Below are 22,627 nucleotides of genomic sequence, written 5' to 3' on the forward strand. Positions count from 1 at the left end.
CTGTCCGTGGCTGGTGGGGGGAAAATGGATCTGTTATGGTCCCGGAGGCCCCTTCATCCCTCACCACTGCATCTGCCCCACCTAAGGGCTCACTATCCCAGGGCTGAGGGCCTTGGGGCATGGCTGCATGGCTGCCCTCTGGGGCTGCAGGCTGGCATCGGGCACAGGCACTGTCTGCATACTGGGCTGGCAGCACTGCTGGCAGGAGAAGCAGTGCCAGAACTGCAATAGCCGACCCCAGGATGGCGCGGCCCCGAGAAAGGCACCGGCACAGCTGCTCTGTGACCTCCTCTCACTCCGTCTGCCCATGGCCTGGTGGCCAGCCTGCAGCTGCAGGGGAGCATGGGGGGGGTACCCCAAAAAGCCATGTGGCCTGAGGCTGATGCGGTGGCAGCCAACCTGTTGTCCTGGTACAGCGTGGGATGCGGGCAGCAGGGCTCCCCAGGAGCCTGCCGTGCTCACCGGGATGAGCGGGGCCACCTCCACGGCGTGGGGGGCTGCCGGAATCCCCAGCCCCTGTGCCCAGCCATCTGTGCAGCAGCTGCACTGCACTGCTCCTTCATGTCACACTGTGGGAATAGGCAGAGCCACACATCCTTGGGGCTGGTCCCCATCCTCATACCAGCAGTTTGCAGCTGGTGTCAGCTCGCAGCTGGCATGAGCTCACAATTGATGTCAGCCCTCGTGCAGCGCTCACCTCGGCTCGCGGCACGTGGCATGGCCCTGGGGGTGCTGTCCTTGCGCCAGGCGCTGCAGCCCTGGGTGCTCAGGGTGCTGTGACCCACACTCAGATACAGGTGCAGAGTGAGGATCAGGAGCCGAGCACACGAGCCATGGCAGCCCCAAAAGCACAGCCTGGGAGGACCCCCAGCTGTCTGAGAAGGGGATCTGGGGCTGCTTTCAGAATTTTGGGATTTCCTTCCTATCACACTTTTCCTAGAGCCACTCTGTAGCCTCAAGTGCAAAGCCTGTGCGCACCATTGGCTGCACCCTCGTTGGTCACCCCAGCCCCAAATATTTATCACAGCAGCCAAAAACCACCACTTTCGCCCACCGCCCCTGTGCATCCCACTGAGAACCACCTGTGCCCGCAGCCCCATCTCTGCACACCACAGGTCCCAGCACAGCCCTGCACCCCAGCACCACGCTGCCCCCAGACCCCATGACCCCATGGTGCCCACAGGTCCCCAGCGCTGGCAGCCCTGGGAGCTGCCCTGGCTGACAACAGAGGGCCAGAATCAGGTGGCACCGGGGAGGCCACGGGGCCAAGCCTGAGGCCCATGGGGGGCTGAGGTGGCTCTGGGAGGGGAGGATGTTCCGCCTTGCTCGGCACAGGGACGGTGCGGAGGCGCCCTGAGGGGCTGCGTGAGCCCTGCGCAGTGCTGGGTGGCTGAGCAGCCCCACTCCTCTCTGCATGTTGGGATGGGTCACCCCTGCATGCCACATAGGGTAGGGTCAGACACGTGGCCCCTCTTCGGTGTGGGGGTTGCAGCCATGTGCTGCTGAGCCCAGCCAGGAGCCGAGCCTCCATTTATTTATTTTTACACATTGTACTATGATTCCTGTTTTCTACTTTGTTTGTACTTTTGTATCGTGTCTCGCTGAGCTGCATGTATTGGGCGCTGCTTGTCGGCCCGCACACTGGGCTGCTCCAGCACAGCCTGGACCCAAGTGCCAACTTCTCAAAGAAATGCCTTAATAAACCACACTTGTTTGTACAGAGCTCGGCTTAGAGAATCATAGAATCCTCCGAGTTGGAAGGGACCTTTAACGGTCATCCAGTCCAACTCTCCTGCAATGAATGGGGACGTCCACAGCTACAACAGGTTGCTCAGCGCCTGATGCAGCCATGATGAGCATCATCACTGCTGCTGTGGGTGCACACCATGCTGGCACTGTGGCCCTACAGGAGCTGTGGAGAAGCACTGTCAGGGCTGGGGGATGGGAGGCGGCGCTGGGGAACCCAGCACCATGAAGCTGTGAACCTGTGCCCAGAATCCTGTGGCAGAGCTGGGACTGCTGGGGGCACGGAGGCAGCGTGGTGCTGCTTTCTGCCCTGGGAGCAGGCAGCTCCAGGATCCCCGCTGCCCAGCCCGGCTGCCTCCTGGCCTTGACCAACGAAGGACACGCAGCAATTTCAGACTTCAGCACAACAGAGGATGCAGAGATTACACACACTGTGGGCCTGGTCTGGACGCCCAGCTTCTCCAGCAAGGTGTGCTGCAGCTGCGCCCTCCCCTGCAGTGCTGCACACGTGCAGGCTTGGCTGCTGCCCTCGCCAGGATGCCTGCATCTGCATGCATGGCCACACCGCGCACATCTCCTCTCCTCGTGGCTGCACGTCTCCTCTCAGCAGCTGCAGGCTTTTCTCTTAGTGGCTGTCAAGCCCGGCAGGCGAGGCTGCACTGCTCCATGCATCCAGGTCGTGTTGTTCCAAAGGCAGCTTCGTTGCTCCGTGTGCGCAATCCATGATCATACAGTGAGCAGACATTGTTTGTTTATTTCAGGATTGCCCAAGCCTGGCTGTGCAGTGGTTTCCCACAAACCCAGCACACCAAATGGAACCATCAGTGCTATATTTGTGCACAAAGACACAGAGTTGGTAATTTTTCCAGCCTATCCTCCCGGCGACGACTGGTCAGTGATTTACACGCAGTTGTAACAACGCTGACTCTGTACTTCCAGAATCAAACCCCTCAGGGGAGGGGTCTTCACTTGGGCAGGAATCTTTTTCACCTGTGGGTGTGATTTTCAGTATTGTGGTGAAGGTAGTTCAGCTACGGACCCTGCGTACGGACCCTCGAGGGACAGCCCCACTCCAGCTGGCATTTGGACACTCTCACCTGCAGTTCTCCTACGGGCACACAGGCACCCCTGGGGGCCTCAGCTGACCCCAGGCTCTGTGCTCTCTGGCCTGCCCTGCTCCCTCCCTGCTGCAGCTCCCCAGGCTCACACAGCACAGCTCCCAGGGCACTCTGCCCATCGCCCAGCCCAGAATAAGCCTGCCGGGAAGGACACGCGATGACCCCGAGCATCCACCTGCTAGGAGGCTGGCACTGCGGGCCCTGGGACATGTGATCCAACTGTAGCTGCTGACACAGCTTCCATGGACGCACAAAATAGAGCCCCAGGAGAATCCTTTGCAGTGGGGTTTAAGAAGCAGCCGGGGCAGGCTGTGCTGTTGCCCAGTGAAGGGTACAGCCAAACAAATGTGCCGAGCACCAATCCATTTACAGCTGCTTTTACCCTTTCTCCTTGTTTTCACGCTTGATTTCCCCTCTCCAAAGTGCACTGATCCCTCTCTTTTCTCACATCCCATAATAAGTCTTGTATGACCCTAAAACACTCCACGTTCTGCCTCTCAGGGTGGTGCCCTGCAGTTCTTGTAGTTGTTTATCAGCAGCACCACGCCTGCACTCACGCTGTGGTGCCACCCCCAGCTGTGCTGCGATCCCTGCTGTCGCAGCCCTGAGCAGATCCAGCCCCTCTGCGTGGGCTGTCGGGGCTCCCTGCCTGCCGCTGTTCCCCTGAGCTGCTTTGATCACTCACCGCAGCACCTCCATCTCCCTGACGTTACAAACGCGATGCCAAGGCTGTGGCTGAGGCTGACTCTGGATGTTCTCCAGCATTGCCCAATCACAGGCAATCCTGACCAGTTTCACTGATAGGAATGGCACCTACGGCACACTGCGGGCGGCACGGCCCCACCTGGGACATCCTGGGACATCCTGGCAGCTCCGCTGGCAGCTCCGGTTCTCCCATCCCAGCCTGCTGCAGTCCCAGCAGCAGATGCTTGTTAGAGTAATTAGCTCTGCCAGAACATCCTAATCTTTGCTGGCCAGACGGCTCCAGGAAATAATCTCCCGCAAATCTTATCCCACTTACAGCCCTGCCCCAAGCTGACGGCTGGCTGGGCTGCAGCACTTCGTGTCAGCACGGAGCAGCAGCACGGAGCAGTCCACGTCCCTTCCCTGCAGCTGCAGCCCTCGGTTGGAGCCACACGTGGGCGAGGGGAAGGGTGAGCCAGGACAGGACTGGGCACAGGGCAGACGCTGCGCAGCCGGGAGCAGGACCGGGCAGTGTCACGGCTGGGAGCAGTCAGACGTGGCCTGGCACACGGATCGTGGTCTGCTGCACCTCCCGGAATGCCCCAAGCATACATGGGGCCACCTCCCTCCAGGAGCCCCTTCACACAGTGACAGCAGCTTTCAGCCCAGGTGGGCGGCTGTCCTACGTGGTTCGGGAGCTTTCGCACAACACAGAAGAGCTCTTTCCGTGGACGTGGCTGGGAGATGGGGTTCAGCGGAGTCCTTGACCGTCCCTGCTGTGTCCCCTCAAAGCTGCACCCACCATGCCCAGCCCCTTCCTGTCCCACCACCCTCCTGTTTTTCCCCCCAGCCCCACAGGGTGCAACTGCACAGTTTTGGGCGGTCAACCAACTCCAGCTGCTGCAAACCACACTGCGCTGTCTGCATGGAAACTCTGAGTGGCCCCACATGTGTTTCCAATTGCAGGCACCAGAAATGCCCGAGGGCTCTGCACAGACACTCACGCTATGGGCAACACCCAGAGAGGAGCGTGGTGTCCTGCAGAAAGCGGGTCTGAAGCAGTGGATTCCTACAGGACAGGAGAGGTCCTCCGGGTGGCGAGGGAAGCACCTCAGAGGCCAAATGAGGGCTGAGGAACGTGGGTGGATTTCCCGTGTCAGTGAGATGCTGAATGCTGTTCTGCGAACAGGAAGGGCTGCGCTTCAGCCCCACTGAATCCCTCAGCAGCCTTGCCTCACCCAAAGGGAGCAGAGCCAAGGCCTGCACCAGGCACCGCTTGCCTGGGTGTGTGGCACCTTGAGCTGCACGGCTGTGGCTGGAATGGCACTGCCTGCACAACAGGGCTGAGGGCAGGAGGCAGAAAGGTTGGACCACCACCTTTGCTCCTCCTGCCCCAGACTCAGCAGCCACCGCTCCAGTTGCGCCCCGAGACGCTCTTAGCATGAGAGTGCTTCTGCATTCTGCAGCTGCTGCTCTGGACGGCCACACTGTGGCTCCGGCGTGGGAGAGATGGCAGCCCAGCCCAGGCAGGTGGTTTTCCCATTGTCCATCTCCTTCTGGCTTGGACACTGCTCTGCAGAAGCAGGAAACGAAGGAGGAGTTCCTGGAGCTGCTGCAAGCAGCACATCTGCGCTTGTGGCTGGGACAAGGACTCGTTGATCCACGCCAAGGTGGCAGGAGGGGTTACAGCACCCTCACCTCACGTCTGCCTCTGAGGGCTGCCCTTTGGGTCACGGGCAGGGTAACAAACTCCACAGCACCATTTCCAGACCTCCCTTCAACAGCAGCAAAAAGTACCTGAATTTTCCACAGTCCCAAGATCCACAAGTATCACGATCCTGCTTTTGTGATACTAATCAGGATGGCTCCTAGTGTGGGAATATCCAAGAGAACAAGGCAAGGAAACCAAGAGCTGCTGCTCAGCAATACTGGGAGCCAAGCAGCTGCAGAGACAGCACCAGCTGGACAGGACACGACGAACCGCTACGACTCCCGCTGCCCCTCCCACAGCCCCGTGAGAGCGCAGCTCCATCCCCGCCCTCCCTGCTCTGCCCGGGGCGCCCCACGCCTGCAGCTCCCCGAGGCCCTGCGGGTGGTGGCAGCAGAGCTGGGGCGGCTGCACCCCGGCTGTACGGTACGTAGATTTGCTCCACGCCTCCCAGCTCCTGCTGGACAGCCGGGCGGCGCTCAGGACCCCGCAGAGCGCCCCGGATAGAATCATAGAATCACCAAGGTTGGAAAAGACCTCAAAGCTCATCCAGTCCAACCGTTCGCCTATTCCCAACAGCTCCCACTAAACCACGTCCCTCAACACAACATCCAGCCTTTCCTTGAACACCCCCAGGCTCGGTGACTCCACCACCTCCCTGGGCATCCATTGCAGTGCCTGACCACCCTTTCTGAAAAGCAATACTTCCTCATGTCCAGCCTGAATCTCCCCTGCCGTAGCTTGAAACCATTCCCTCTGCTCCTATCACTGATGACACGAGAGAAGAGGCCGACCCCCAGCTCACTACAACCTCCCTTCAGGAAGTTACAGAGAGCCATGAGGTCTCCCCCGAGCCTCCTCTTCTCCAGGCTGAACATTCCCAGCTCCTTCAGCCTCTCCTCATATGGCCTGTGTTCCAGACCCCAGGAACCCGTTCCAGGGTACGCGCCCTGCAGCCGGCAGCCCGTCCATCCGGTTCCGGCCCTTCACTGCAGGGTGAGCAGCAGACCCCGCGGGCAGCCTCTACCTTCCGCTCCCCTCACCGCAGTGCGGTTCCTGCCGGATAGCTTCCTCCAGCCCTGCAATGCCGTCCCTGCCCGGTGGTTGCCGGGCACGGAACCTTCGGCCCCGCCAGGGTCCCCGCGGCCCCATTCGAGCGCTGCCCCAGGGCAACCTCCAGACCAGCCCGCCCCACGGGGCCTCGCACGGCCACAACGGCAGTGACCCGGGCAAGGAGAGGGACGGAGAGGGACGGACCGGGCGGCGCTCCGGCACCGCCATCACCGCCATCACCGCCCGCCCCGAACCGCGCAGAGCCGCGCCCCGCCGGTGGGGGCTGGGCCACGCGTCACGTGACCGCAGCTTCCTCACGTGATCGGGACTCATGCGCTCCATCACGTGACCGGGCGCAGCGGCGGGATGGCGCGAGGGTAACGGGGGCATGGCGGCATGGGGGCTGCGGGGCCGGGAGGGGGGGGGCGGACCGCCGGTCCCCGCTCAGCCCCGCTGCCCTCTGCCCACCGCAGGTGCCGGGCGCTCCCCGCCGTGCTGGCGCTGTGTGCGGCCGCCTGGAGCTGCTGCGCCGCGGGTCGGGCGCTGGAGCGGGACCAGCCGTTCCGGTAGGTGCCGTTCTGTGCGCTGCGGGGTGGGGCGGTGCCTCCCGCGCCGCCCGCGCCGCTCACGGTCCGCCCGCAGCCCTCCGCCCGGATGGGTCCTCGCCGGCCGCGTGAGCCCCGAGCACGGCGTGCAGCTGACCCTGGCGCTCCGGCAGCGCGGCACCGAGCGCCTGGCCCGCCTCGTCCGCGCCGTGTCCGAGCCGCGCTCCCCGCAATACGGTAACGACTGGACCTGCCGGCCCGGCCCCGCCGCGCTCCGGGCCGCGCGTTGACCCCGTGTGCCCGCAGGCAAATATTTGACCGTGGAGCAGCTGCGGGACCTCGTGCGCCCCTCCCCGGCCACGCTGGTGACCGTGCTGAAGTGGCTGCGGGGCCACGGCGTCGAGGATTGCCGCAGCGTCGCCACTCTGGACTTCCTGGAGTGCAGCATGCCGGCGAGGTGAGCGCTGTGCCGGACGCGGCCCTCTGCTGGGCAATAGCAGGCGGGGGCCGAGCCCTTCTGGCCCATGGGGCTCCGTAGCCCGGAGCCGGCTGCTCTGTGCAGCCCCGGTGCTGGAGTAGCTGCGGTCTGCTGGCCCAGAGTGTATGTGAGATAGACAGGTGTGTGTATGAAACAGTGCTCGGGCTGCCCCTCGCCTCCTTGTGCCCGCTTTTGGAGCCACAGTGTCCCCACAGCAGGGCTGGGATGAGCTGCAGTTGGCTTCTGTGGTGCTCAGCCCGAGTATAGAGGGCACTCTTTGCTCCACAGAGACAGCGTGGGTAGGAAGAGGCGCTCATCCCTGGCTCCTAACAGTGGGAAGTGTGAGCAGGGCGTGGGCTGGATTGGGCCGTGCTGTGTGCAAGTCCCTGTGTGAGCTGTCCTTGTGTTGCAGCACGGCCGAGCGCCTCCTGCCCGGGGCTGAGTTCCACCGCTACGTGAAGGGCCAGCGCAGCGTCATCCGCTCCCCGCAGCCCTACAGCGTTCCTGAGGAGCTGGCAGAGCACATCGACTTTGGTATGTGTGGGGGCATTGGGCTGCTCAGAGATGCAGGTGGGAGGCTGAGCGCTGCTGGCCAGGATGGGGCAGCCACAGCGCACAGAGCACAGTGGTTCTCTGGCCGTGTCCCGGCTGCCCCGTGCCCCCCGAGGAGGCGAGCGGTGACCTCAGTGCTTCCCATGGCTGTGCCGGCTGTGCAGGTGTCTGTGGCTGTGCAGGTGTTTGATTTGCCACTGCCTCTGAGGGGTTGAAGCTCCTGCCATGAGGAAGCCGTGGCACCGCAGTCATTGGCACAAGGAGAGCACGAGGTGCTGGGCAGTGGTGGCTGCTCAGCAGTGGGGTAATGGCAGCCCAGAAGGACACGGAGTGCACTGTGCTGTGGGTGCTCCATCCTGTGCCCTGCTTCCAGCCAGGGTGAGGAGGGGGAGCAGGGCCGTGTCTTGCCAGAGCACAGGACCCTGGCACCTTGTCCTTGTTTGTGGAACAGTGGGGGGCCTGCACCGGTTCCCTGCGGAGAGGAGGGTGGTCAGCAGGGCCTGGGCCAAGGAGGGGATGGAGTCCCATGGGCAGAAAGCAGCCTTCCACCTGGGTGTGATGCCATCAGTCATTCGGAAGCGATACAACATGACAAAAGGAGACATCGGACTGCTGCCCAACAACAGCCAGGCCTGTGCCCAGGTACTGCCCGGTGCTGAGGGGGAGCGGCTTGCACCCCAGAGCTGGTGCGCTGCTCCGATGGTCCCAGGGTGCCGTGGCAGGGTTCATCAGCTGCTGAGAGCTGTTGGCCAACGTTCCACGAGAACACTGAGCCAACTTCCCAGGTCGGGAGAAAGAACTTTGTGTCCTTCTGTGTCCCCTCAGTTCCTGGAGCAGTACTTCCACCAGGCTGACCTGGCTGTGTTCATGAAGCTCTTTGGCAGCAGCTTTGCCCACCGCACCGAGATCGACCGTGTGGTTGGGCACCAGGGCCAGGGCAGGGCTGGGCTGGAGGCCAGCCTGGATGTGGAGTACATCATGAGCACGGGCGCCAACATCTCCACGTGGGTCTTCAGCAATGCAGGTACTGCTCCCCTGCCAGAGCCCACTTTGCCCTCTGTCTGCCTCCACCTGTCCTACTCGATCTAGCACTGACACACTGGGTCAGGGAAGCACTTGTGAATCTGCCAGGGGTGTGAGATGGGCTGCACGCCGTCCAGCTGGTGTGAGTTGCACCTCGTGGTACCTCACAGGGGCTTTGGGACTGTGGTTTCCCAACTGCTTTGGGGACGTATTTTGTGGGCTTCCAGCACTGTGCGCTGTGGGTCTCTGACGGCTCTTAGGGGAGGTGTCATCATTGGTTTTGGATACGTGAGTTTGCACCATCCACAGCACCCTGCAGCATTGCTCACCCTGTCCTGGCTTTGCCGTGTGAGGCAGTCACCTCACTCTGCCTTTCCATGAAGGGCTGACCTGAGCATGAATCTGCCATAGGGTGGGTGAAGAGCAGTTTGAGGGAAGCAGGTTGCAAACCAGTCTGCTCTGAGATGTGCTGGTGCTGTGGAACAGTGTGTCCGTAGTAGAGGATGGCCAGGGGCTGAGCGCACTGGGACTGTTGGCTCTGTCCTGGTGGTGATGTCTATTGGTGCACAAAGCCCTATGTGGGCTTCTTCCTCTTCTGTGCTGCCTGCAGTGCGGGAGGGGGACAGAGAGACTCTCTGAGCAGCTGCAAGGCAGCAGGGAGGCCAGGACCCTCTGCTCTATATTGAGTGGGGAGATGGACAGGAGGGACCTTAGCAGGGAGAGGTGCTGAGTGCAGCCGTTTCACGAGAGCTGCGGGCAGCCAGAGCCATTCCTGCCATGCTGCTGTCAGCTGCGCTGCTCCAGGAGTTCACGGCAGCATCCAATTGAGTTATTCTGCACTCTGCAGGCAGGGACAGGAGGAGGCAGGGCTTCTGCTGGGGGGGCACAGTGACCCCAATCCCCCCTGAAACAGCGCCTTTGTGCCTGCAGGGCGGCACGAGAGCCAGGAGCCCTTCCTGGCGTGGCTGCTGCTGCTCAGCAACATGTCAGCGCTGCCCTGGGTGCACTCGGTCAGCTACGGGGATGACGAGGACAGCCTCTCGCAGGTCTACCTGCAGCGGGTCAACGTGGAATTCATGAAGGCGGCCGCCCGCGGCCTCACGGTGCTCTTTGCTTCGGGTGCGTGAGCTGCTGGGCTGGGGGCGCCCGGCCGCCCAGAGCGGCGAGTGCCGCCCCTCACGCGTGGCCGCCCTCAGGTGACGACGGTGCCGGGTGCAGGAGGGTGCCGGGGGGGAACCACACCTTCCGGCCCAGCTTCCCAGCCTCCAGGTAACGGCGGGGCGGCCCCGGGGCTCCTCTGCGCTGCCGGGATGGGGGGCGCTGCGGGGTCGGCTTTGGGGAAGCCGCAGCGTCCGTCCGTCCTCAGCCCCTACGTGACCACCGTCGGCGGCACATCTTTCAAGAACCCGTTCCTGGTGACGACAGAAGTGACGGATTACATCAGCGGCGGCGGCTTCAGCAACGTCTTCCCGATGCCCGACTACCAGGTGCGGGCGGGGGGTGCGGGTGCCCGGTGCCGAGCGGTGCCGGCGCTGAACCGGGCCGAACCATCCCCAGGTCGAGGCCGTGCGGAGCTTCCTGCGCTCCGCCCCGAAGCTGCCCCCCAGCTCCTACTACAACAGCAGCGGCCGCGCCTATCCGGACCTGGCCGCGCTGTCGGACAACTACTGGGTGGTGACCAACCGGCTGCCGCTGCCCTGGGTGTCGGGCACCTCGGTGAGCGCGGAGCCGTCGGTTCGCGGTGCGGGGCCGCGCTCCGCCCGGTACTGAGGCGTTTCTCCTCCCAGGCCTCGACGCCGGTGGTGGCGGGGATGCTGGCGCTCATCAACGACCGCCGCCTGCAGCTGGGCCAGCCGCCGCTCGGCTTCCTGAACCCCGCGCTGTACCAACTGCGGGAGCGCGGCCACGGCGGAGCGCTGTTCGACGTGAGAGGGGCGGGGAGCTGCGGGATGCGGGCGGAGTGCCGCTGCTCGGGGAGAGGCCGGGAAGGGACGGGGGGGCGGGGGGAGCTCCTGGCACCCGGGAGCGCGTCGGGGGGGGGGGGGGGGGACGGGGTCACGCCGTGGGGACGGGCGCGGGACGAGCGAGGGGCTCCGCCGGGGGGCCGCGTGTCCCCGCGGGGTCCCCACGCTCTCTGTTCCGCAGGTGACGCAGGGCTGCCACCTCTCCTGCCTGGACGGCACGGTTCAAGGCCAAGGCTTCTGCGCCAGCCCCGCGTGGGACGCGGTGACGGGTTGGGGGACGCCCGACTTCCCGCAGCTGCTGCGCGCGTTGACGGCGCCGTGACGACAATAAAGGCCGCGGCGCGGCGCCCCCTGCTGTGCTGTGCTGGTATCGCGCGGGAGAGCGGCGCCGCCGAGCGGCCAATGGGGCGCGGCGGGGGGTGGGGCTGACGGGGCCGCGGGGCCAATCGGGCGGCGCGCCGGACGCACGCGCCTCGCAGGACCGTCCGGAGCCGTTCGGCGGCGGGCGATGAGCTGCAGCTCCGAGGCCGACCCCGCGCCCGCGGTCCCCGCCGCCCCCGCGCCGCCCGGCCCCGCGCCCGCGCCCACCGCCGACAACAAGCCCAGCCCGGCCGCCGGCGGAAGTGGCGTCCCCGGGGCGCCTCCGAGCGCGGCGGGCGGCGCCGCGCGGGGAGCCGAGGGCGGAGCGGCCGCCGGGAGGGGGCCCGGTGAGTGCGGGGGGGGGGGGCGGCCGGGAGCGCGGGGCGGGGCGGCCCCGCTGAGCGTCTGTGCCCGCAGCGCCCGTCTCGGCCGCGGCGCCGCCCGAAGGAGCGATGTCGAACGGCGTGTACGTGCCGCCCGGAGCCGCCAACGGGGAGGTGAAGCCGGTGGTGTCCGGCACGCCGCTCGTGGACTTCCTGCTGCAGCTGGAGGATTACACGCCCACGGTACGCGCGGCGCGGGGCGGGCGCGGCGGGCGGGCGGGCACTGAGCGCGGCTCTCCCCGCAGATCCCGGACGCCGTCACCGGGTATTACCTGAACAGAGCGGGATTCGAGGCCTCCGACCCGCGCATGTGAGTGCGAGGGGCGGCCGGGGGGCCCCGCGGACATCCCCCGGTCCTGGCGCCGTGCCCCCCCCCAACGCCGTCCCCTCTGTGCCCGCAGCATCCGCCTGATCTCGTTGGCCGCGCAGAAATTCATCTCTGATATCGCCAACGATGCGCTGCAGCACTGCAAGATGAAGGGGACGGCCTCGGGGAGCTCCCGCAATAAGAGCAAGGTGGGCGGGGGGGCCTGGGGGTGAACGTGGGGAGGGTGCTGTGGGGCGGCGCTGCCAGTCGTTGTGCCACTGAGTCCCGGGGTCACAAACCACAGAACGGCCTGGGTTGCACAGGAGCACAGCGCTCATCCAGCTCCATCCTGCTGTGTGCAGGTCGCCAACCAGCAGCCCAGGCTGCCCAGAGCCACATCCAGCCTGGCCTTGAATGCCTGCAGGGATGGATGGGGCATCCACAGCCTCCTTGGGCAACCTGTGCCACTGCCTCACCACCCTCTGCCTCCAAAACTTCCTCCTCACATCCAACCCAAACCTCCCCTGGCTCACTTTCAAGCCATTCCCCTTGTCCTGTCACCACCCACCCTCACACACAGCCGTTCCCCCTCCTGTTTATCCGCTCCCTTCAAGCACTGAACACCACCATCAGGTCTCCCTGCAGCCTTCTCTTCTCCAAGCCAAACAAGCCCACTGCCCTCAACCTCTCCTCGCAGCAGAGCTGCTTCAGCCCTCTGCTCATCTCAGTGCCTCCTCTGGACCCGCTCCCAGAGCTCCATGTCGCTGCTCTCCAGGACATCTTCCCCCAGTCTGTGTCAATACCTGGCTTTGCCCCGACCCGATGCAGCACCCTGCACCTGGCCTTATTGCACCTCATGGTTCAATAGGAAAGGCTGACGTGTGCTGACAAAAAGGAGCTTTGCTGCTGGGAGGGAACGCGGTGGGCAGAAGCTGGGCAGTGGTGTGTATGGAGATACTGAAGCCCTGCTGCTCCCACTGATGGGCACCAAACCGTAATGCTGAGGGTAAAAGATAAAGGGAGGAAGTGTGTATAAATAGTTCCTGGCAATCCACGCAGCCACTATTTGTGGTTTGGGGGCAATGTAATTAAGTGTTGAGTAATGCTCTGCGTTTCTCTGCAGCTGAGGGCAAAGAGCAGATGCAGTTTTCAGGCCCTCAGCGGTGGTCAGTGCCCCAACCGTTGGCCTCCAGCTGTTCTGGGGACCGTACACACACAGCTGGGGTAAAAACCCCACAGCAGCAAAGGGCTGCAGGCACGAGGTGTCCGTGCTGTGGGTGATGCTGCGCTTTGTCCCCAGGACAAGAAGTACACGCTGACCATGGAGGACCTGACGCCCGCCCTCGCAGAGTACGGCATCAATGTGAAGAAGCCGCACTACTTCACGTGAAGACAGGGGCTGTTGCTGGGAACTTTTTTAGGGTTTGCTTCTGCACCATTAAACCACTGCGTAGTTTTTTTTTTGTATTTTTTTTTTTTTTGGGAAAAGATCCCATTTCCTGCCCACGTGCCTGCTGTCAGTGAAGCATCATTTGGCCCCCGGGGTTCTGCTCTCCCAGCACCACCAGAAGGCGATGGCTGCTGGCTGCGCAGCAGGGGAACTGCAGCCACGTCTCTCCCGGAGGGCTCAGCCTGCCCTGAGCTGCTGCAGGGATGTAGGCACCATGCAAATAGAAGTGCCCAACCTTCCTCTGTGCTTTTTTCTCCATAGCACGTCTCTTGTTTCTTAAGAGGAAGATTCTGGGGGCTGTGTGACAGCTATGGCTCCTGCAGCTGCAGCCAGGCTCCTCGTGCGGGTGTGATGCCAGCCCTGCTGCCTGCCTTGCCCCAGGAAACAGAGGGGGTTTGGCACAGAGCAGCTCCAGTGCCCAGGGCTCAACGTTCTGCAGGGCAGCCTGGTGCCAGCGCTGCCCTTTCCACAGCAGCCCTCAGAGGTATGCATGCACCCTTCAGCCCACGGGCAGTTTTTGTAACAAATATTTATTTCAGATGCTGGCGGCTTTTCCACGTGGCCTGGATGGAAACGTTAAAAAGTGAAGCGCGAAGCTGGGGTGGTGCTGGGCACAAACAGGCAAACCTTCACCCTGCTGCCCTTAGCAGGGAAGAGCACCAGGACTGGACACTTTTAACATGAGACCGCCGTGAGGGCGAGCTGCCCTGGGCCTGGGAGCACGAGGTGGCTGCAGGGCAGCAGAGCCCCCCACGCTCAGTGCTTTCATCCAGGTGTCCTGCTCAGTCTGCCCACAGCTGCCAGGGAGGGTGGAGGTGCTGCCATAGATGGGTGCTACAGAGCCCAAAGCCTGCAGAGCGGCTCCAGGGAAGGCAGCACCATCTGTACCGTGTGTCCATGGCTGGCTCAGGGTGAGGGGGCAGCCCCTGCTCCCCCTTAGCTCTGGGGTTAAAGGCACTTGGAGGTGGGGGGGAAGGGAGCATGGCAGCATCAGACATCGGGGAGGCGCCTCCCTCTACTTGTCCTGCATCTTCTCCAGGATGGGCACGATCATGTCGAACTTTGGGCGCTTGGCTGGGTCCTCATTCATGCAGATCTTCATCAGCTTGCAGATGTGTGGGGAGATGCCAGGTGGGATGGTTGGACGGAGCCCTTCCAGTGCCACCTGGTAGCGAGGCAGGGCAGAGCAGGATCAGGCAGCTGGACCCGGCCCTGCCTGCGCTGGGCACGCGGGGAGCTCTGGAAGGAGCCCCCCTGGGCTCTCTGTGGGGCCCCACACACGCTCCCCCCCGGCCCAGCTGTGCTCAGACTGGTTTGGGCCCCTCCGCCCCTCACCTTCATGCCTATCTCCATGTTGGACAAGTCTGCAAACGGCACCTCACGGGTCACCAGCTCCCAGAGCAGCACCGCAAAGCTCCACATGTCCGCCGAGCGCCTGTTAATTTCCTCTGGCTTCTTCTGCAGGGCTGCGGCAAATCCAGTGCAGCACAGGGGCTGAGAAGGGCAGGGGAGAGGGAAGGGGGCAAAGCGGCAGGAGGGGCCCGACTGCCTCACGCTCACCTTCAGGAGCCACCCAGGCTGGCGCGTACATCCTCCCAGGGCACTGGAAGGAGAACTTCACGTCGGCCATGCTGACCCTCGCAGTCATGTCCTCGTCAATCTGGCAAGAGAGATGCAGTCACAGCCACCCGCACAGCCCAGCCTGCGGGGCGCAGGCAGCAGCGCTCACCATGATGCTGCGGCTGTTCAGGTGGTGCCGTGGGATGAGGGGCTCCAGCGTGTGCAGGAAGGCCATGCCTCGCGCAATGTCAAAAGCAAATTTCACTGCCTGCATCTGGTCCACCACGAAGTCTGCAGGGAGGGAGGTGGGCACTGGGGGTCACTGAGGAATGAGTGGCACGCGTGGGAAGGGGGCAGCGATGGCAGCACTAAGACCGGGGCGTGTAGGCTGCGGACCAGCCTGCTTGTGGCCGCCCTGCAGTCGCAGCCGGAGGAGTCTGCACTGCTGCCCCAGTGCACAGAGGGGCAGCCCCCCGAGGACAGAGAGACCGGCACCGGCCTCAGCTGCGTCACCTCTGTTAGCACTCACTTGTCCCCTCATGTAACACGTTGTAGAGGGAGCCGTAGGGCATCCAGTGGCTGATGACAATGGGATGGGGGGCCGGGGGGGACTGGCAGGCACCCAGCACTGGCAGCACGTTGGGGTGAGAGAAGATCCTGCAAGAGAAGTGATGGTGCTGAGTGGCTGCTCGCAGCAATGCATCGTCTCTGCCCTCTCCTCTGGTGGCTGCCTTGCCCCCATCAGCCTCTGCTCACCACGTGGGCTCCCATCTCAACCCCCACCGCAGGGATGACACCCGCCCTCAGGGGCCTTGGCTCCTCTGGGGAGGATGCTGCCACTTACCTCAGCTTTGGGTACTCCTCATTGAAGTCTCGGCTCTTCCGAGTTGTCCAGTCCCGAATTTTCAGCATTTTGATGACAATGTCATTGCCTTGCCAGCGCCCTTTCCACAGCTGAAGGGAGACAGACGGATGTGATCGCTGTGAGGGGGGTCCCCGAGCACCCCTGAGCCTCTTGTGCAGGACGTGGATCCCGCACTGATGTGCAGTGACTGTGATGGGGTGGGAGTTCACCCAGGCAGCTGCCAGCCTGCAGCTCGCCCCACTCTGGGGCTTGGATGCCCCTCAAGCAGCTGCACCCCTTTTGTGCTCTGTGTACAGCCAGGGGTTCTGCTGTCCCAGCAAGGAAACAGCCTCCATACCTCTCCTGATTGGTTCTCATTGAGTTTTTGGCTCAAGCTCAGCTGTTTGTAGTCTATTCCAGCAAGTTTGTTGAGGGTCCCGTTTCCTGTAAGAAGAGAGGACTGCGTGGGACCTCCCTCCTGTCGTGGGGCTGCAGGAGGCGCAGTACCAGCACAGTGCCTGCAAAGGCACCGTAGTAAGGGGATCTCCCTTGCCCCAACGAGCCACCCAATGTGCTGTGCCAACTGCTGCCCCTCACCCCTGAATTCCACCCCACCACACAGATTTGTGCCCCCAGCAAGCAGCATGCTCTGCAGGGAAGCCTCTGTCCTTACGGGGCCGCGTGCGGGTCGTGCCCTTCCAGAAGGTGTCCTTGTAGGGGATCTTGGTCAGGTTCTGGCCCAGCTTCTCTGCACGCTCTGGAGGCAGATGAAGAGTCGGGCAGCAGAGCAGAGCTTGTGGTGCTGAGCCCTGCAGCAGCCAGAGGCAGGCTCTGGTGCAGCTGGTCCCTCCTACCTTTCAGTATCTCCCGCAGAGGCATCTTGGCTTTGTCAATGGGCGTCTCGCTGTACTTGTTGGCAATGCTGACCAAGGCCCCATTACCCACAAGGTCCTGAGGAAGGAGAAAGCGAGCACCCACAGCTGCTGCCCTTTCCTCGCCCCCTTCCTACGCACCCAGCCTCCTGCCCGCCCCTGCCCTGCACTCCCCAATGCCACCTCCTGTGCTCCAAACTCCTGCCCGTATCCAGGCGCTGCGCTCACCTCTGCCACCGTGTCGTGTCCCCAGAAGCAGGCGTAGTGCAGAGGGGTGTTCCCGTGCTCGTTCACCGCATTGATGTCCGCTTTGAACTGGATCAGCTGCAGGCAGGACAGTCCTGGTGAACCCCGAGCGGGGGGGAACGCACTCCCAGCAGGGGCGGCTGCTGGAAGGGGGCCGAGGGCTGCGAGGGGACGGCGGGGGCAGCCAGAGGTGCGTGCAGCGAGTGCACGGAAGGAGGCGGGGAGCAGCAGGGCAGAGCAGCAGGGCACGGCGAGGGCTGACGGCGGTACCTTCTGCACGATGTCGCGGTGGCCGTGGCTGGCTGCCAGGTGCAGCGGGGTGTCGTCGCCACGGTTCATGACGTTGATGCGCGCTCCTCGCATGATCAGCATGTCCACCACGTTGGAGCGGCCCTCGCGGCAGGCCCAGTGCAGGGGGCTGAAGCCGTGGTCATCCCTGAAGGGACAGCAGTGAGGGCTGTGCTGGGCAGCACCCGGGCCGTATCTCAGGGGGAGCAGTGAGGAACGGAGCTGGAAGAGACTCTGTACCGTCCTGCAGCTCCGCGGGCCCCTCAGCCCTCTGCTGAGCGAGGCGCAGCTTTGTGTCTGAGCGGTGCTGCAGCCCTGGGTTGGGCAGGGAGCTGCGTTCTGCTCCCACTCCTCGGCCCGGATGGCTGTGAGGAGCACAGCTCAAGCGGTTCTCCTGCTCTGCCCATCCCCACGAGGGCCCTGACCACGTCCCACCTTCCTCAGGGCTGGAGCAGCAGGAGTCTGCTGAGGACCAGGCCCCCTATTCGCCCCCCCATCTGCTCGCAGCCGTGCCTGGCCAAGTAAGGGAGGAGGTGGCAGCAGGGCCTTAAAAGGAGATTAGGGCCCAGTAGGCGGGGATGGGGATGCTGCAGCCCTGCTGCCCCCAGCTCCAGCAGAACTGGGGCCATCCGGTGACCGCCCTGCACTGCCGGCAGTGTTCCTTTGGCACACGGCACAGGGCTGGAGCCAAACAGCCCCTAACAACCAATACCAGCCCCACGGGTACAGCCCAGCCCAGGACAGCTCTGCACAACGAGCATCTGCTGGGACGTGGAGCAAGGCCCACAAACAGCCTTCCCTGCACTCAGCAGAGATGCTGCTGTGGCTCGGGAGTCCTTTCAGTGCTGGGCAGCAGGCTGTGCCCGCCCTCAGCCTCGCGTTGGGCAGTGGGAGGCATCAGCTCTGCGCGGAGCGATGGGAAGCGCTCGGGGCCACGCGGTGCCGTCGGAGCCGCTGGGGAGGGCGGGGAGGGGGGTCGCGGGCTGGGCAGTGCAGCCGGGCAGCGGTGCCCCTGGGGTCAGGGGTCACGTCAGGTCACTGCGTGCCGCAGCCACTTTGGGGAGGGGCTTCGCCCAGCGCCCCCAGCCCAGCCGACGGCCAGGACAGCGACCCGCGGCCGAGGAGCGGACGGAGGACGTGCAGCCCTCATGCCTCAGCGATGCGGTAACTTCCTCCGGCGGGGAGGAGCCGCATCCCACCTCCTCCTCCGGACACGGAGCGGAAACGCGCCCCGGGCAGACCGAAGCATCCCCCGCCGCCCCCCCCGCTCACCCCTGGTTGAGGTCATTCTCGGTGTTGTCCAACCACAGACGCACGGCCACCGCGTTGCCCTCCCGGCACTGCGTGAAGATATCATCCATCGCGGCTGTCGCTGCGGGGAGCGCTGCGTAAGGGCACGGCTTTGCGCGGTCCGAGGGCCCCGCACTCCTCCCGGACGGCGGGGGGGGGCCGCCCCGCCTGCAGCGACCGCGGCCGCCGGCAGGAAGCGGCCCGGAGCCCGCAGCGTTATCTGCAGGCCCGCACTCGGGGCCGCGTCCCGGGGGGAGCGGCGGGGAACGGCGCCGGAGGAGACCCCGCACCGCCCCGCAGCTCCGCGTCCCATCGGCCCTCCGCTCCCGGCCCGGCCGAGCGCAGTACGGAGTCGATACCGGCGCCTCTCCTCGGACCCCGACGACAGCGGCCGCGCCGCCCCGGGGCCGCACCGCAGCGGGCGGGGATGGGGGCTGCGCTCAGCGGGATCCCGACGCGAGCGGCCGCGGTCTCGGGGCCTCCCGCGCCTCACCCCGCGCCCCGCACGCGGACCCCGCGCCCGCTGCCCACCCTGCCCGGCCCGGCGCTCCCGCACCGCCCCCGGCCCCGCGCCGCCCCGCTCCCCGCTGCGCAGACCCCGCACCCCTTCTCCGCCATCGGAGACCCGTTCGTCCCCGCGCCCATCGCCATCATCCGCGCTCTCGGCGCGGCTCGATCCGGCCTCGAGCTCCGCCCGCCCGCACGGCCCGGCCCGGCCGCCCTTACCGGCTCCGGCGGCGCAGGGCGGTGGCTCTGCGGAGCAATGCGTGGCTCCGCCCCGCCCGCCTCCAGCGCCCCCTGCCGGCCGCGCCGCTCCCCGCAGAGCGGAGGCTCCGCCGGGGGACACCGGGCGGGAACGGCGGGCGGGGCGGGGCACGGGGGGAGGGACGGGACGAACCGGGGGGCGGGGCGCGAGGAGTTACAGGCGGCGCTACCTGGGCGCTGCAATTCACCCTCCGCACTGCAGGGGGCGCGCTAACCTCGTGCGGCCGGGGCCGCTCCGGCCGGCAGTGCACGTGGGGGCGCGGGGCGGTGGGTCGGTCTGCTCCGCTCCGCTCCGGTCCGAGCGCCGCTCCCGGGCGCCGCGATGTTCGAGGAGGAGGAGTGGAACGAGGGCGCGGACGGCCTCGCGCTGCCACGGGCCGTGCCGGAGCTTCGCGGTGATGCCAAAGGCTCTCAGCCGCCGGTAAGGGGAGAGGGGCTCGAGGGGGCCGGCCCCCGCCGTGCCAGTGACGCCGCTCCGCTCCCTGCAGGTCACCGCCGCGGCGGAGCGGAAGCGGCGGCAGCGCCTCGTGGCCACCCTGCGGAGGCTGCAGGCGGCGGGCGCGGCTCCGGAGTGGAGCGGCGAAGCGGCTCCAAAGCGGCCCGGGAAACGCGCGAGGACCGCGAGGGACCGAACCGCGGCGGAGGCGGCCGCGGAGGGGCGGCGATCCCAGAACGGGGTCGGCGCCGCAGAGACCGGGGCTGAGCTGCCCCCGGGTGTCCCGGAGCCGCCCCGGCGGAACGCGGAGCCCGCGGTGGGGGATTCGGCGGCCGCGGCGCCGCGGCTCACCCGAAAGCAGTGGCGGAACAAACAGAAGAACAAACGGCGGCAGGAGAAGTTGAAAGCGGAGAAGAACGCGGGCGGAGATGGCGGTACCGGACAGGAGGCACCGGAACCCGCTGACCCGGCCGCGGCACCCACCGGGCGGTCGGCGGCGCTGCGGGCGCGCATGGAGGAGCGGCTGCTGGCGGCGCGGTTCCGGTACATCAACGAGCGGCTCTACACCGGCAGCAGCCGCGACGCCGTTCAGCTCTTCCAGAGCGACCCCGAAGCGTTCCAGATCTACCACCGCGGCTTTGCGCAACAGGTGGGGCGCTGGCCACAGAACCCCGTGGATCACATCATCCAGCGGCTGCGGCAGCGGTGAGCAGAGCCATAGGATGGTTGGGTTGGAAGGGAGCTCAAGGATCACGAAGCTCCAACCCCCCACCAATGCAGGGCCACCAACCTCCCCATCTCACAGCAGCCCAGGCTGCCCAGGACCCCATCCAACCTGGCCTCCAACACCTCCAGGGATGGACGGGGCATCACAGCCTCTCTGGGCAGCTGTTCCAGCACCTCACCACTCTCTCTCTAAGGAACTTCCCCCTGACATCCAGCCTCCATCTGCCCTCCTTCAACTTCCAACCATTTTCCCTTGTCCTGCTGTTATCTCTCCTTTCCAAGAGTTGACTCCCCTCCTGTTTGTAGGCTCCCCTTAGGTTCTGGAAGGCTGTAATGAGGTCACCCTGCAGCTTCTCTTCTCCAAGCCAAGCAAGCCCAGATCCCTCAACCTTTCTTCATAGGAGACCTGCTTTAGCCCTCTGATCATCTTTATGGCCTCCTATGGACCCTCTACAACAGCTCCCCCTGTCTTTCTTGTACCGAGGGTCCCAGCCCTGGATGCAGCACTGCAGATGGGGAGAGCATAGAGGAGTGGAGCTGGGGGCACAAAGGTGGGTGCAGCATTACCAGCTCTGTGCCCCTGCAGGTCAGCCTCGCTGGTCGTGGCAGATTTTGGATGCGGGGACTGCAAGATTGCCAGCAGTGTCCGGAATAAGGTGCACTGCTTCGACCTGGTGCCGCTCAGCCCGCTTGTCACCGTCTGCGACATGGCTGAGGTAAGGGGCTGTGCTGCGACTGGTGCACCCAGGAGCCAGGTGTGCTGTGTGTGGTCAGAGAGGAGCTGCAGAGCTGTAAGTGTGGGCTGCGCTGTGGTTGTACTCATAGTGACAGACTGCATCCTTGTGGTGCCTGGTGACATGGCAAGGGACGATGGACAAAACTGTAACTGGGAGTTCCATGTGAACACGAGAAAGAACTTACTGACAGCGAGGGTGCCAGAGCCCTGGCACAAGCTGCACAGAAGGAAAACCTTTGGAGATACTCAGATCCACTGGCATGCTTTCCTGTGCAGCCTGCTCTAGAGAACTTTCCTATTTTATTTCCTATTATTCTTATTAACCTCCGTTGTTGGGGGTTAAAGTAGGGAGATCACCAGGAGTCCCTTCCAGCCCCTGCTTTCCTAGGATTCTGTAATTCCTGGAGGTCCACAGGGTGGCTGTGTGCTTGAGGCTGCCTGTCAGGTAGCAGGGTACGGGATGGGCATCACGTGGGGAGCACAAGGGGATGGTTGAGAGCACCTGCTGGAAGTCGATGGGAATTCCATGCTTGTATGTTCTGAACATGGGGTGCTGCTATTTGGGGCTCCCTCTCTGAAAAGGTGCTCAGCTGAATCTGAGTCAAGGGAATGCCAAGGGTGGGGACAGGCCCCATTCACTCTGTTGGTGCTCTGCAGGTGCCGCTGGCAGATGAGTCAGTGGACATTGCAGTTTTCTGCTTGGCGCTGATGGGCACCAACCTGCAGGAGATCCTAGAGGAAGCCAACCGCGTGCTGAAGCAGGGGTAGGCAGAGCTGTGTGCCGGGCATCAAGGGAGCCCTGGGCAGTGCCTGCACTGGCGCCCCTCAATGCCGTGCTGTCCCTGCAGCGGTACCCTGATGGTGGCCGAGGTTGCCAGCCGCTTTGAGGACCTCCGAGCCTTCATGAATGGAATGGCTCAGCTGGGCTTCAGGAGCGTCAGCAAGGTGGGTCTTTCAGGGTCCCTGGAGTGCACGGTCTGGAGTGCGATGCCCTGGCAAGCGACCGTGTAGGGAAGGCAGAGTGGGCGGGGAACAGGAGGCTGGCACGGGGTAGGGAGGCAGCCACGGGTCGTGAGTGTGGGGCTGGGAGGTGCGGGGCACGCTGGGATGTGGGCCTGGGGAAGCCGCATTTTAGGGTTTGGGGAGCGCAGATGCTACTGGGGAGAGCTGGGGATGCGGGGCTGGGATGGGACGGGGAGGAGCCGGGGTCGGGGTGGGAGAACGCAGGGGCCGCGGAGCTGAGGGCGGCGGGGTGCGGCGCCGGGCCGACTGGCGCTGACCCCGCGGCCCGCAGGACCTGTCCAGCGCCTTCTTCTACCTCCTGGAGTTCACCAAGGCGGGGCCGCCGCGACGCCGGCCCTGCGCGGGACTGCGGCTGCTGCCCTGCCTGTACAAACGGCGCTGAGCGGCGGAACTTCCGGTACGGCCTCGGCGAGGGGCGGGGCTGAGGGCGGAACTTCCGGGACAGCCTCGGCACGGGGCGGGACTTCCGG

General features: G+C 64.7%; 4 protein-coding genes across 5 annotated transcripts; 3 read left to right on the top strand and 1 right to left on the bottom strand.

Annotated features, from left to right (window-relative positions):
* Positions 1-6,675: 6,675 nt before the first annotated feature.
* TPP1 (tripeptidyl peptidase 1) lies at positions 6,676-11,193 on the top strand (the record flags this gene model as incomplete). The annotated part of the gene is made up of 13 exons (XM_079544704.1): positions 6,676-6,686; positions 6,783-6,875; positions 6,952-7,091; positions 7,161-7,311; positions 7,745-7,866; positions 8,336-8,526; positions 8,710-8,908; positions 9,838-10,026; positions 10,104-10,176; positions 10,274-10,394; positions 10,465-10,623; positions 10,695-10,832; positions 11,053-11,193. 13 exons carry the CDS (start codon positions 6,676-6,678, stop codon positions 11,191-11,193), a joined length of 1,728 nt encoding a protein of 575 aa, XP_079400830.1.
* A 186-nt stretch (positions 11,194-11,379) lies between these two features.
* On the top strand, positions 11,380-13,330 carry TAF10 (TATA-box binding protein associated factor 10; the record flags this gene model as incomplete). The annotated part of the gene is made up of 5 exons (XM_079533229.1): positions 11,380-11,578; positions 11,649-11,797; positions 11,860-11,924; positions 12,016-12,130; positions 13,222-13,330. 5 exons carry the CDS (start codon positions 11,380-11,382, stop codon positions 13,309-13,311), a joined length of 618 nt encoding a protein of 205 aa, XP_079389355.1. The 3' UTR covers positions 13,312-13,330.
* Positions 13,331-14,386: 1,056 nt separating this feature from the next.
* ILK (integrin linked kinase) lies at positions 14,387-18,542 on the bottom strand (the record flags this gene model as incomplete). 2 transcript variants are annotated; one of them, XM_079540551.1, is made up of 12 exons in its annotated part: positions 14,387-14,536; positions 14,707-14,837; positions 14,932-15,031; positions 15,101-15,222; positions 15,461-15,588; positions 15,776-15,885; positions 16,134-16,219; positions 16,449-16,532; positions 16,630-16,726; positions 16,876-16,971; positions 17,164-17,329; positions 18,454-18,542. In XM_079540551.1, 12 exons carry the CDS (start codon positions 18,540-18,542, stop codon positions 14,387-14,389), a joined length of 1,359 nt encoding a protein of 452 aa, XP_079396677.1. The 2 variants fall into 2 exon arrangements, with proteins under 2 accessions (XP_079396677.1, XP_079396676.1); XM_079540550.1 differs by having other exon boundaries at positions 16,831-16,971.
* Positions 18,543-19,558: 1,016 nt separating this feature from the next.
* RRP8 (ribosomal RNA processing 8) lies at positions 19,559-22,539 on the top strand (the record flags this gene model as incomplete). Its single annotated transcript, XM_079549264.1, has 6 exons — positions 19,559-19,657; positions 19,725-20,377; positions 20,985-21,114; positions 21,792-21,898; positions 21,983-22,079; positions 22,429-22,539. The coding sequence occupies 6 exons, from the start codon at positions 19,559-19,561 to the stop codon at positions 22,537-22,539; spliced, it is 1,197 nt and encodes a 398-aa protein (XP_079405390.1).
* Between the last annotated feature and the right edge of the window lie 88 nt (positions 22,540-22,627).

Source organism: Tetrao urogallus, assembly GCF_951394365.1.
Source record: "Tetrao urogallus genome assembly, chromosome: 1".
Classification (NCBI taxonomy): Eukaryota; Metazoa; Chordata; class Aves; order Galliformes; family Phasianidae; genus Tetrao; species Tetrao urogallus.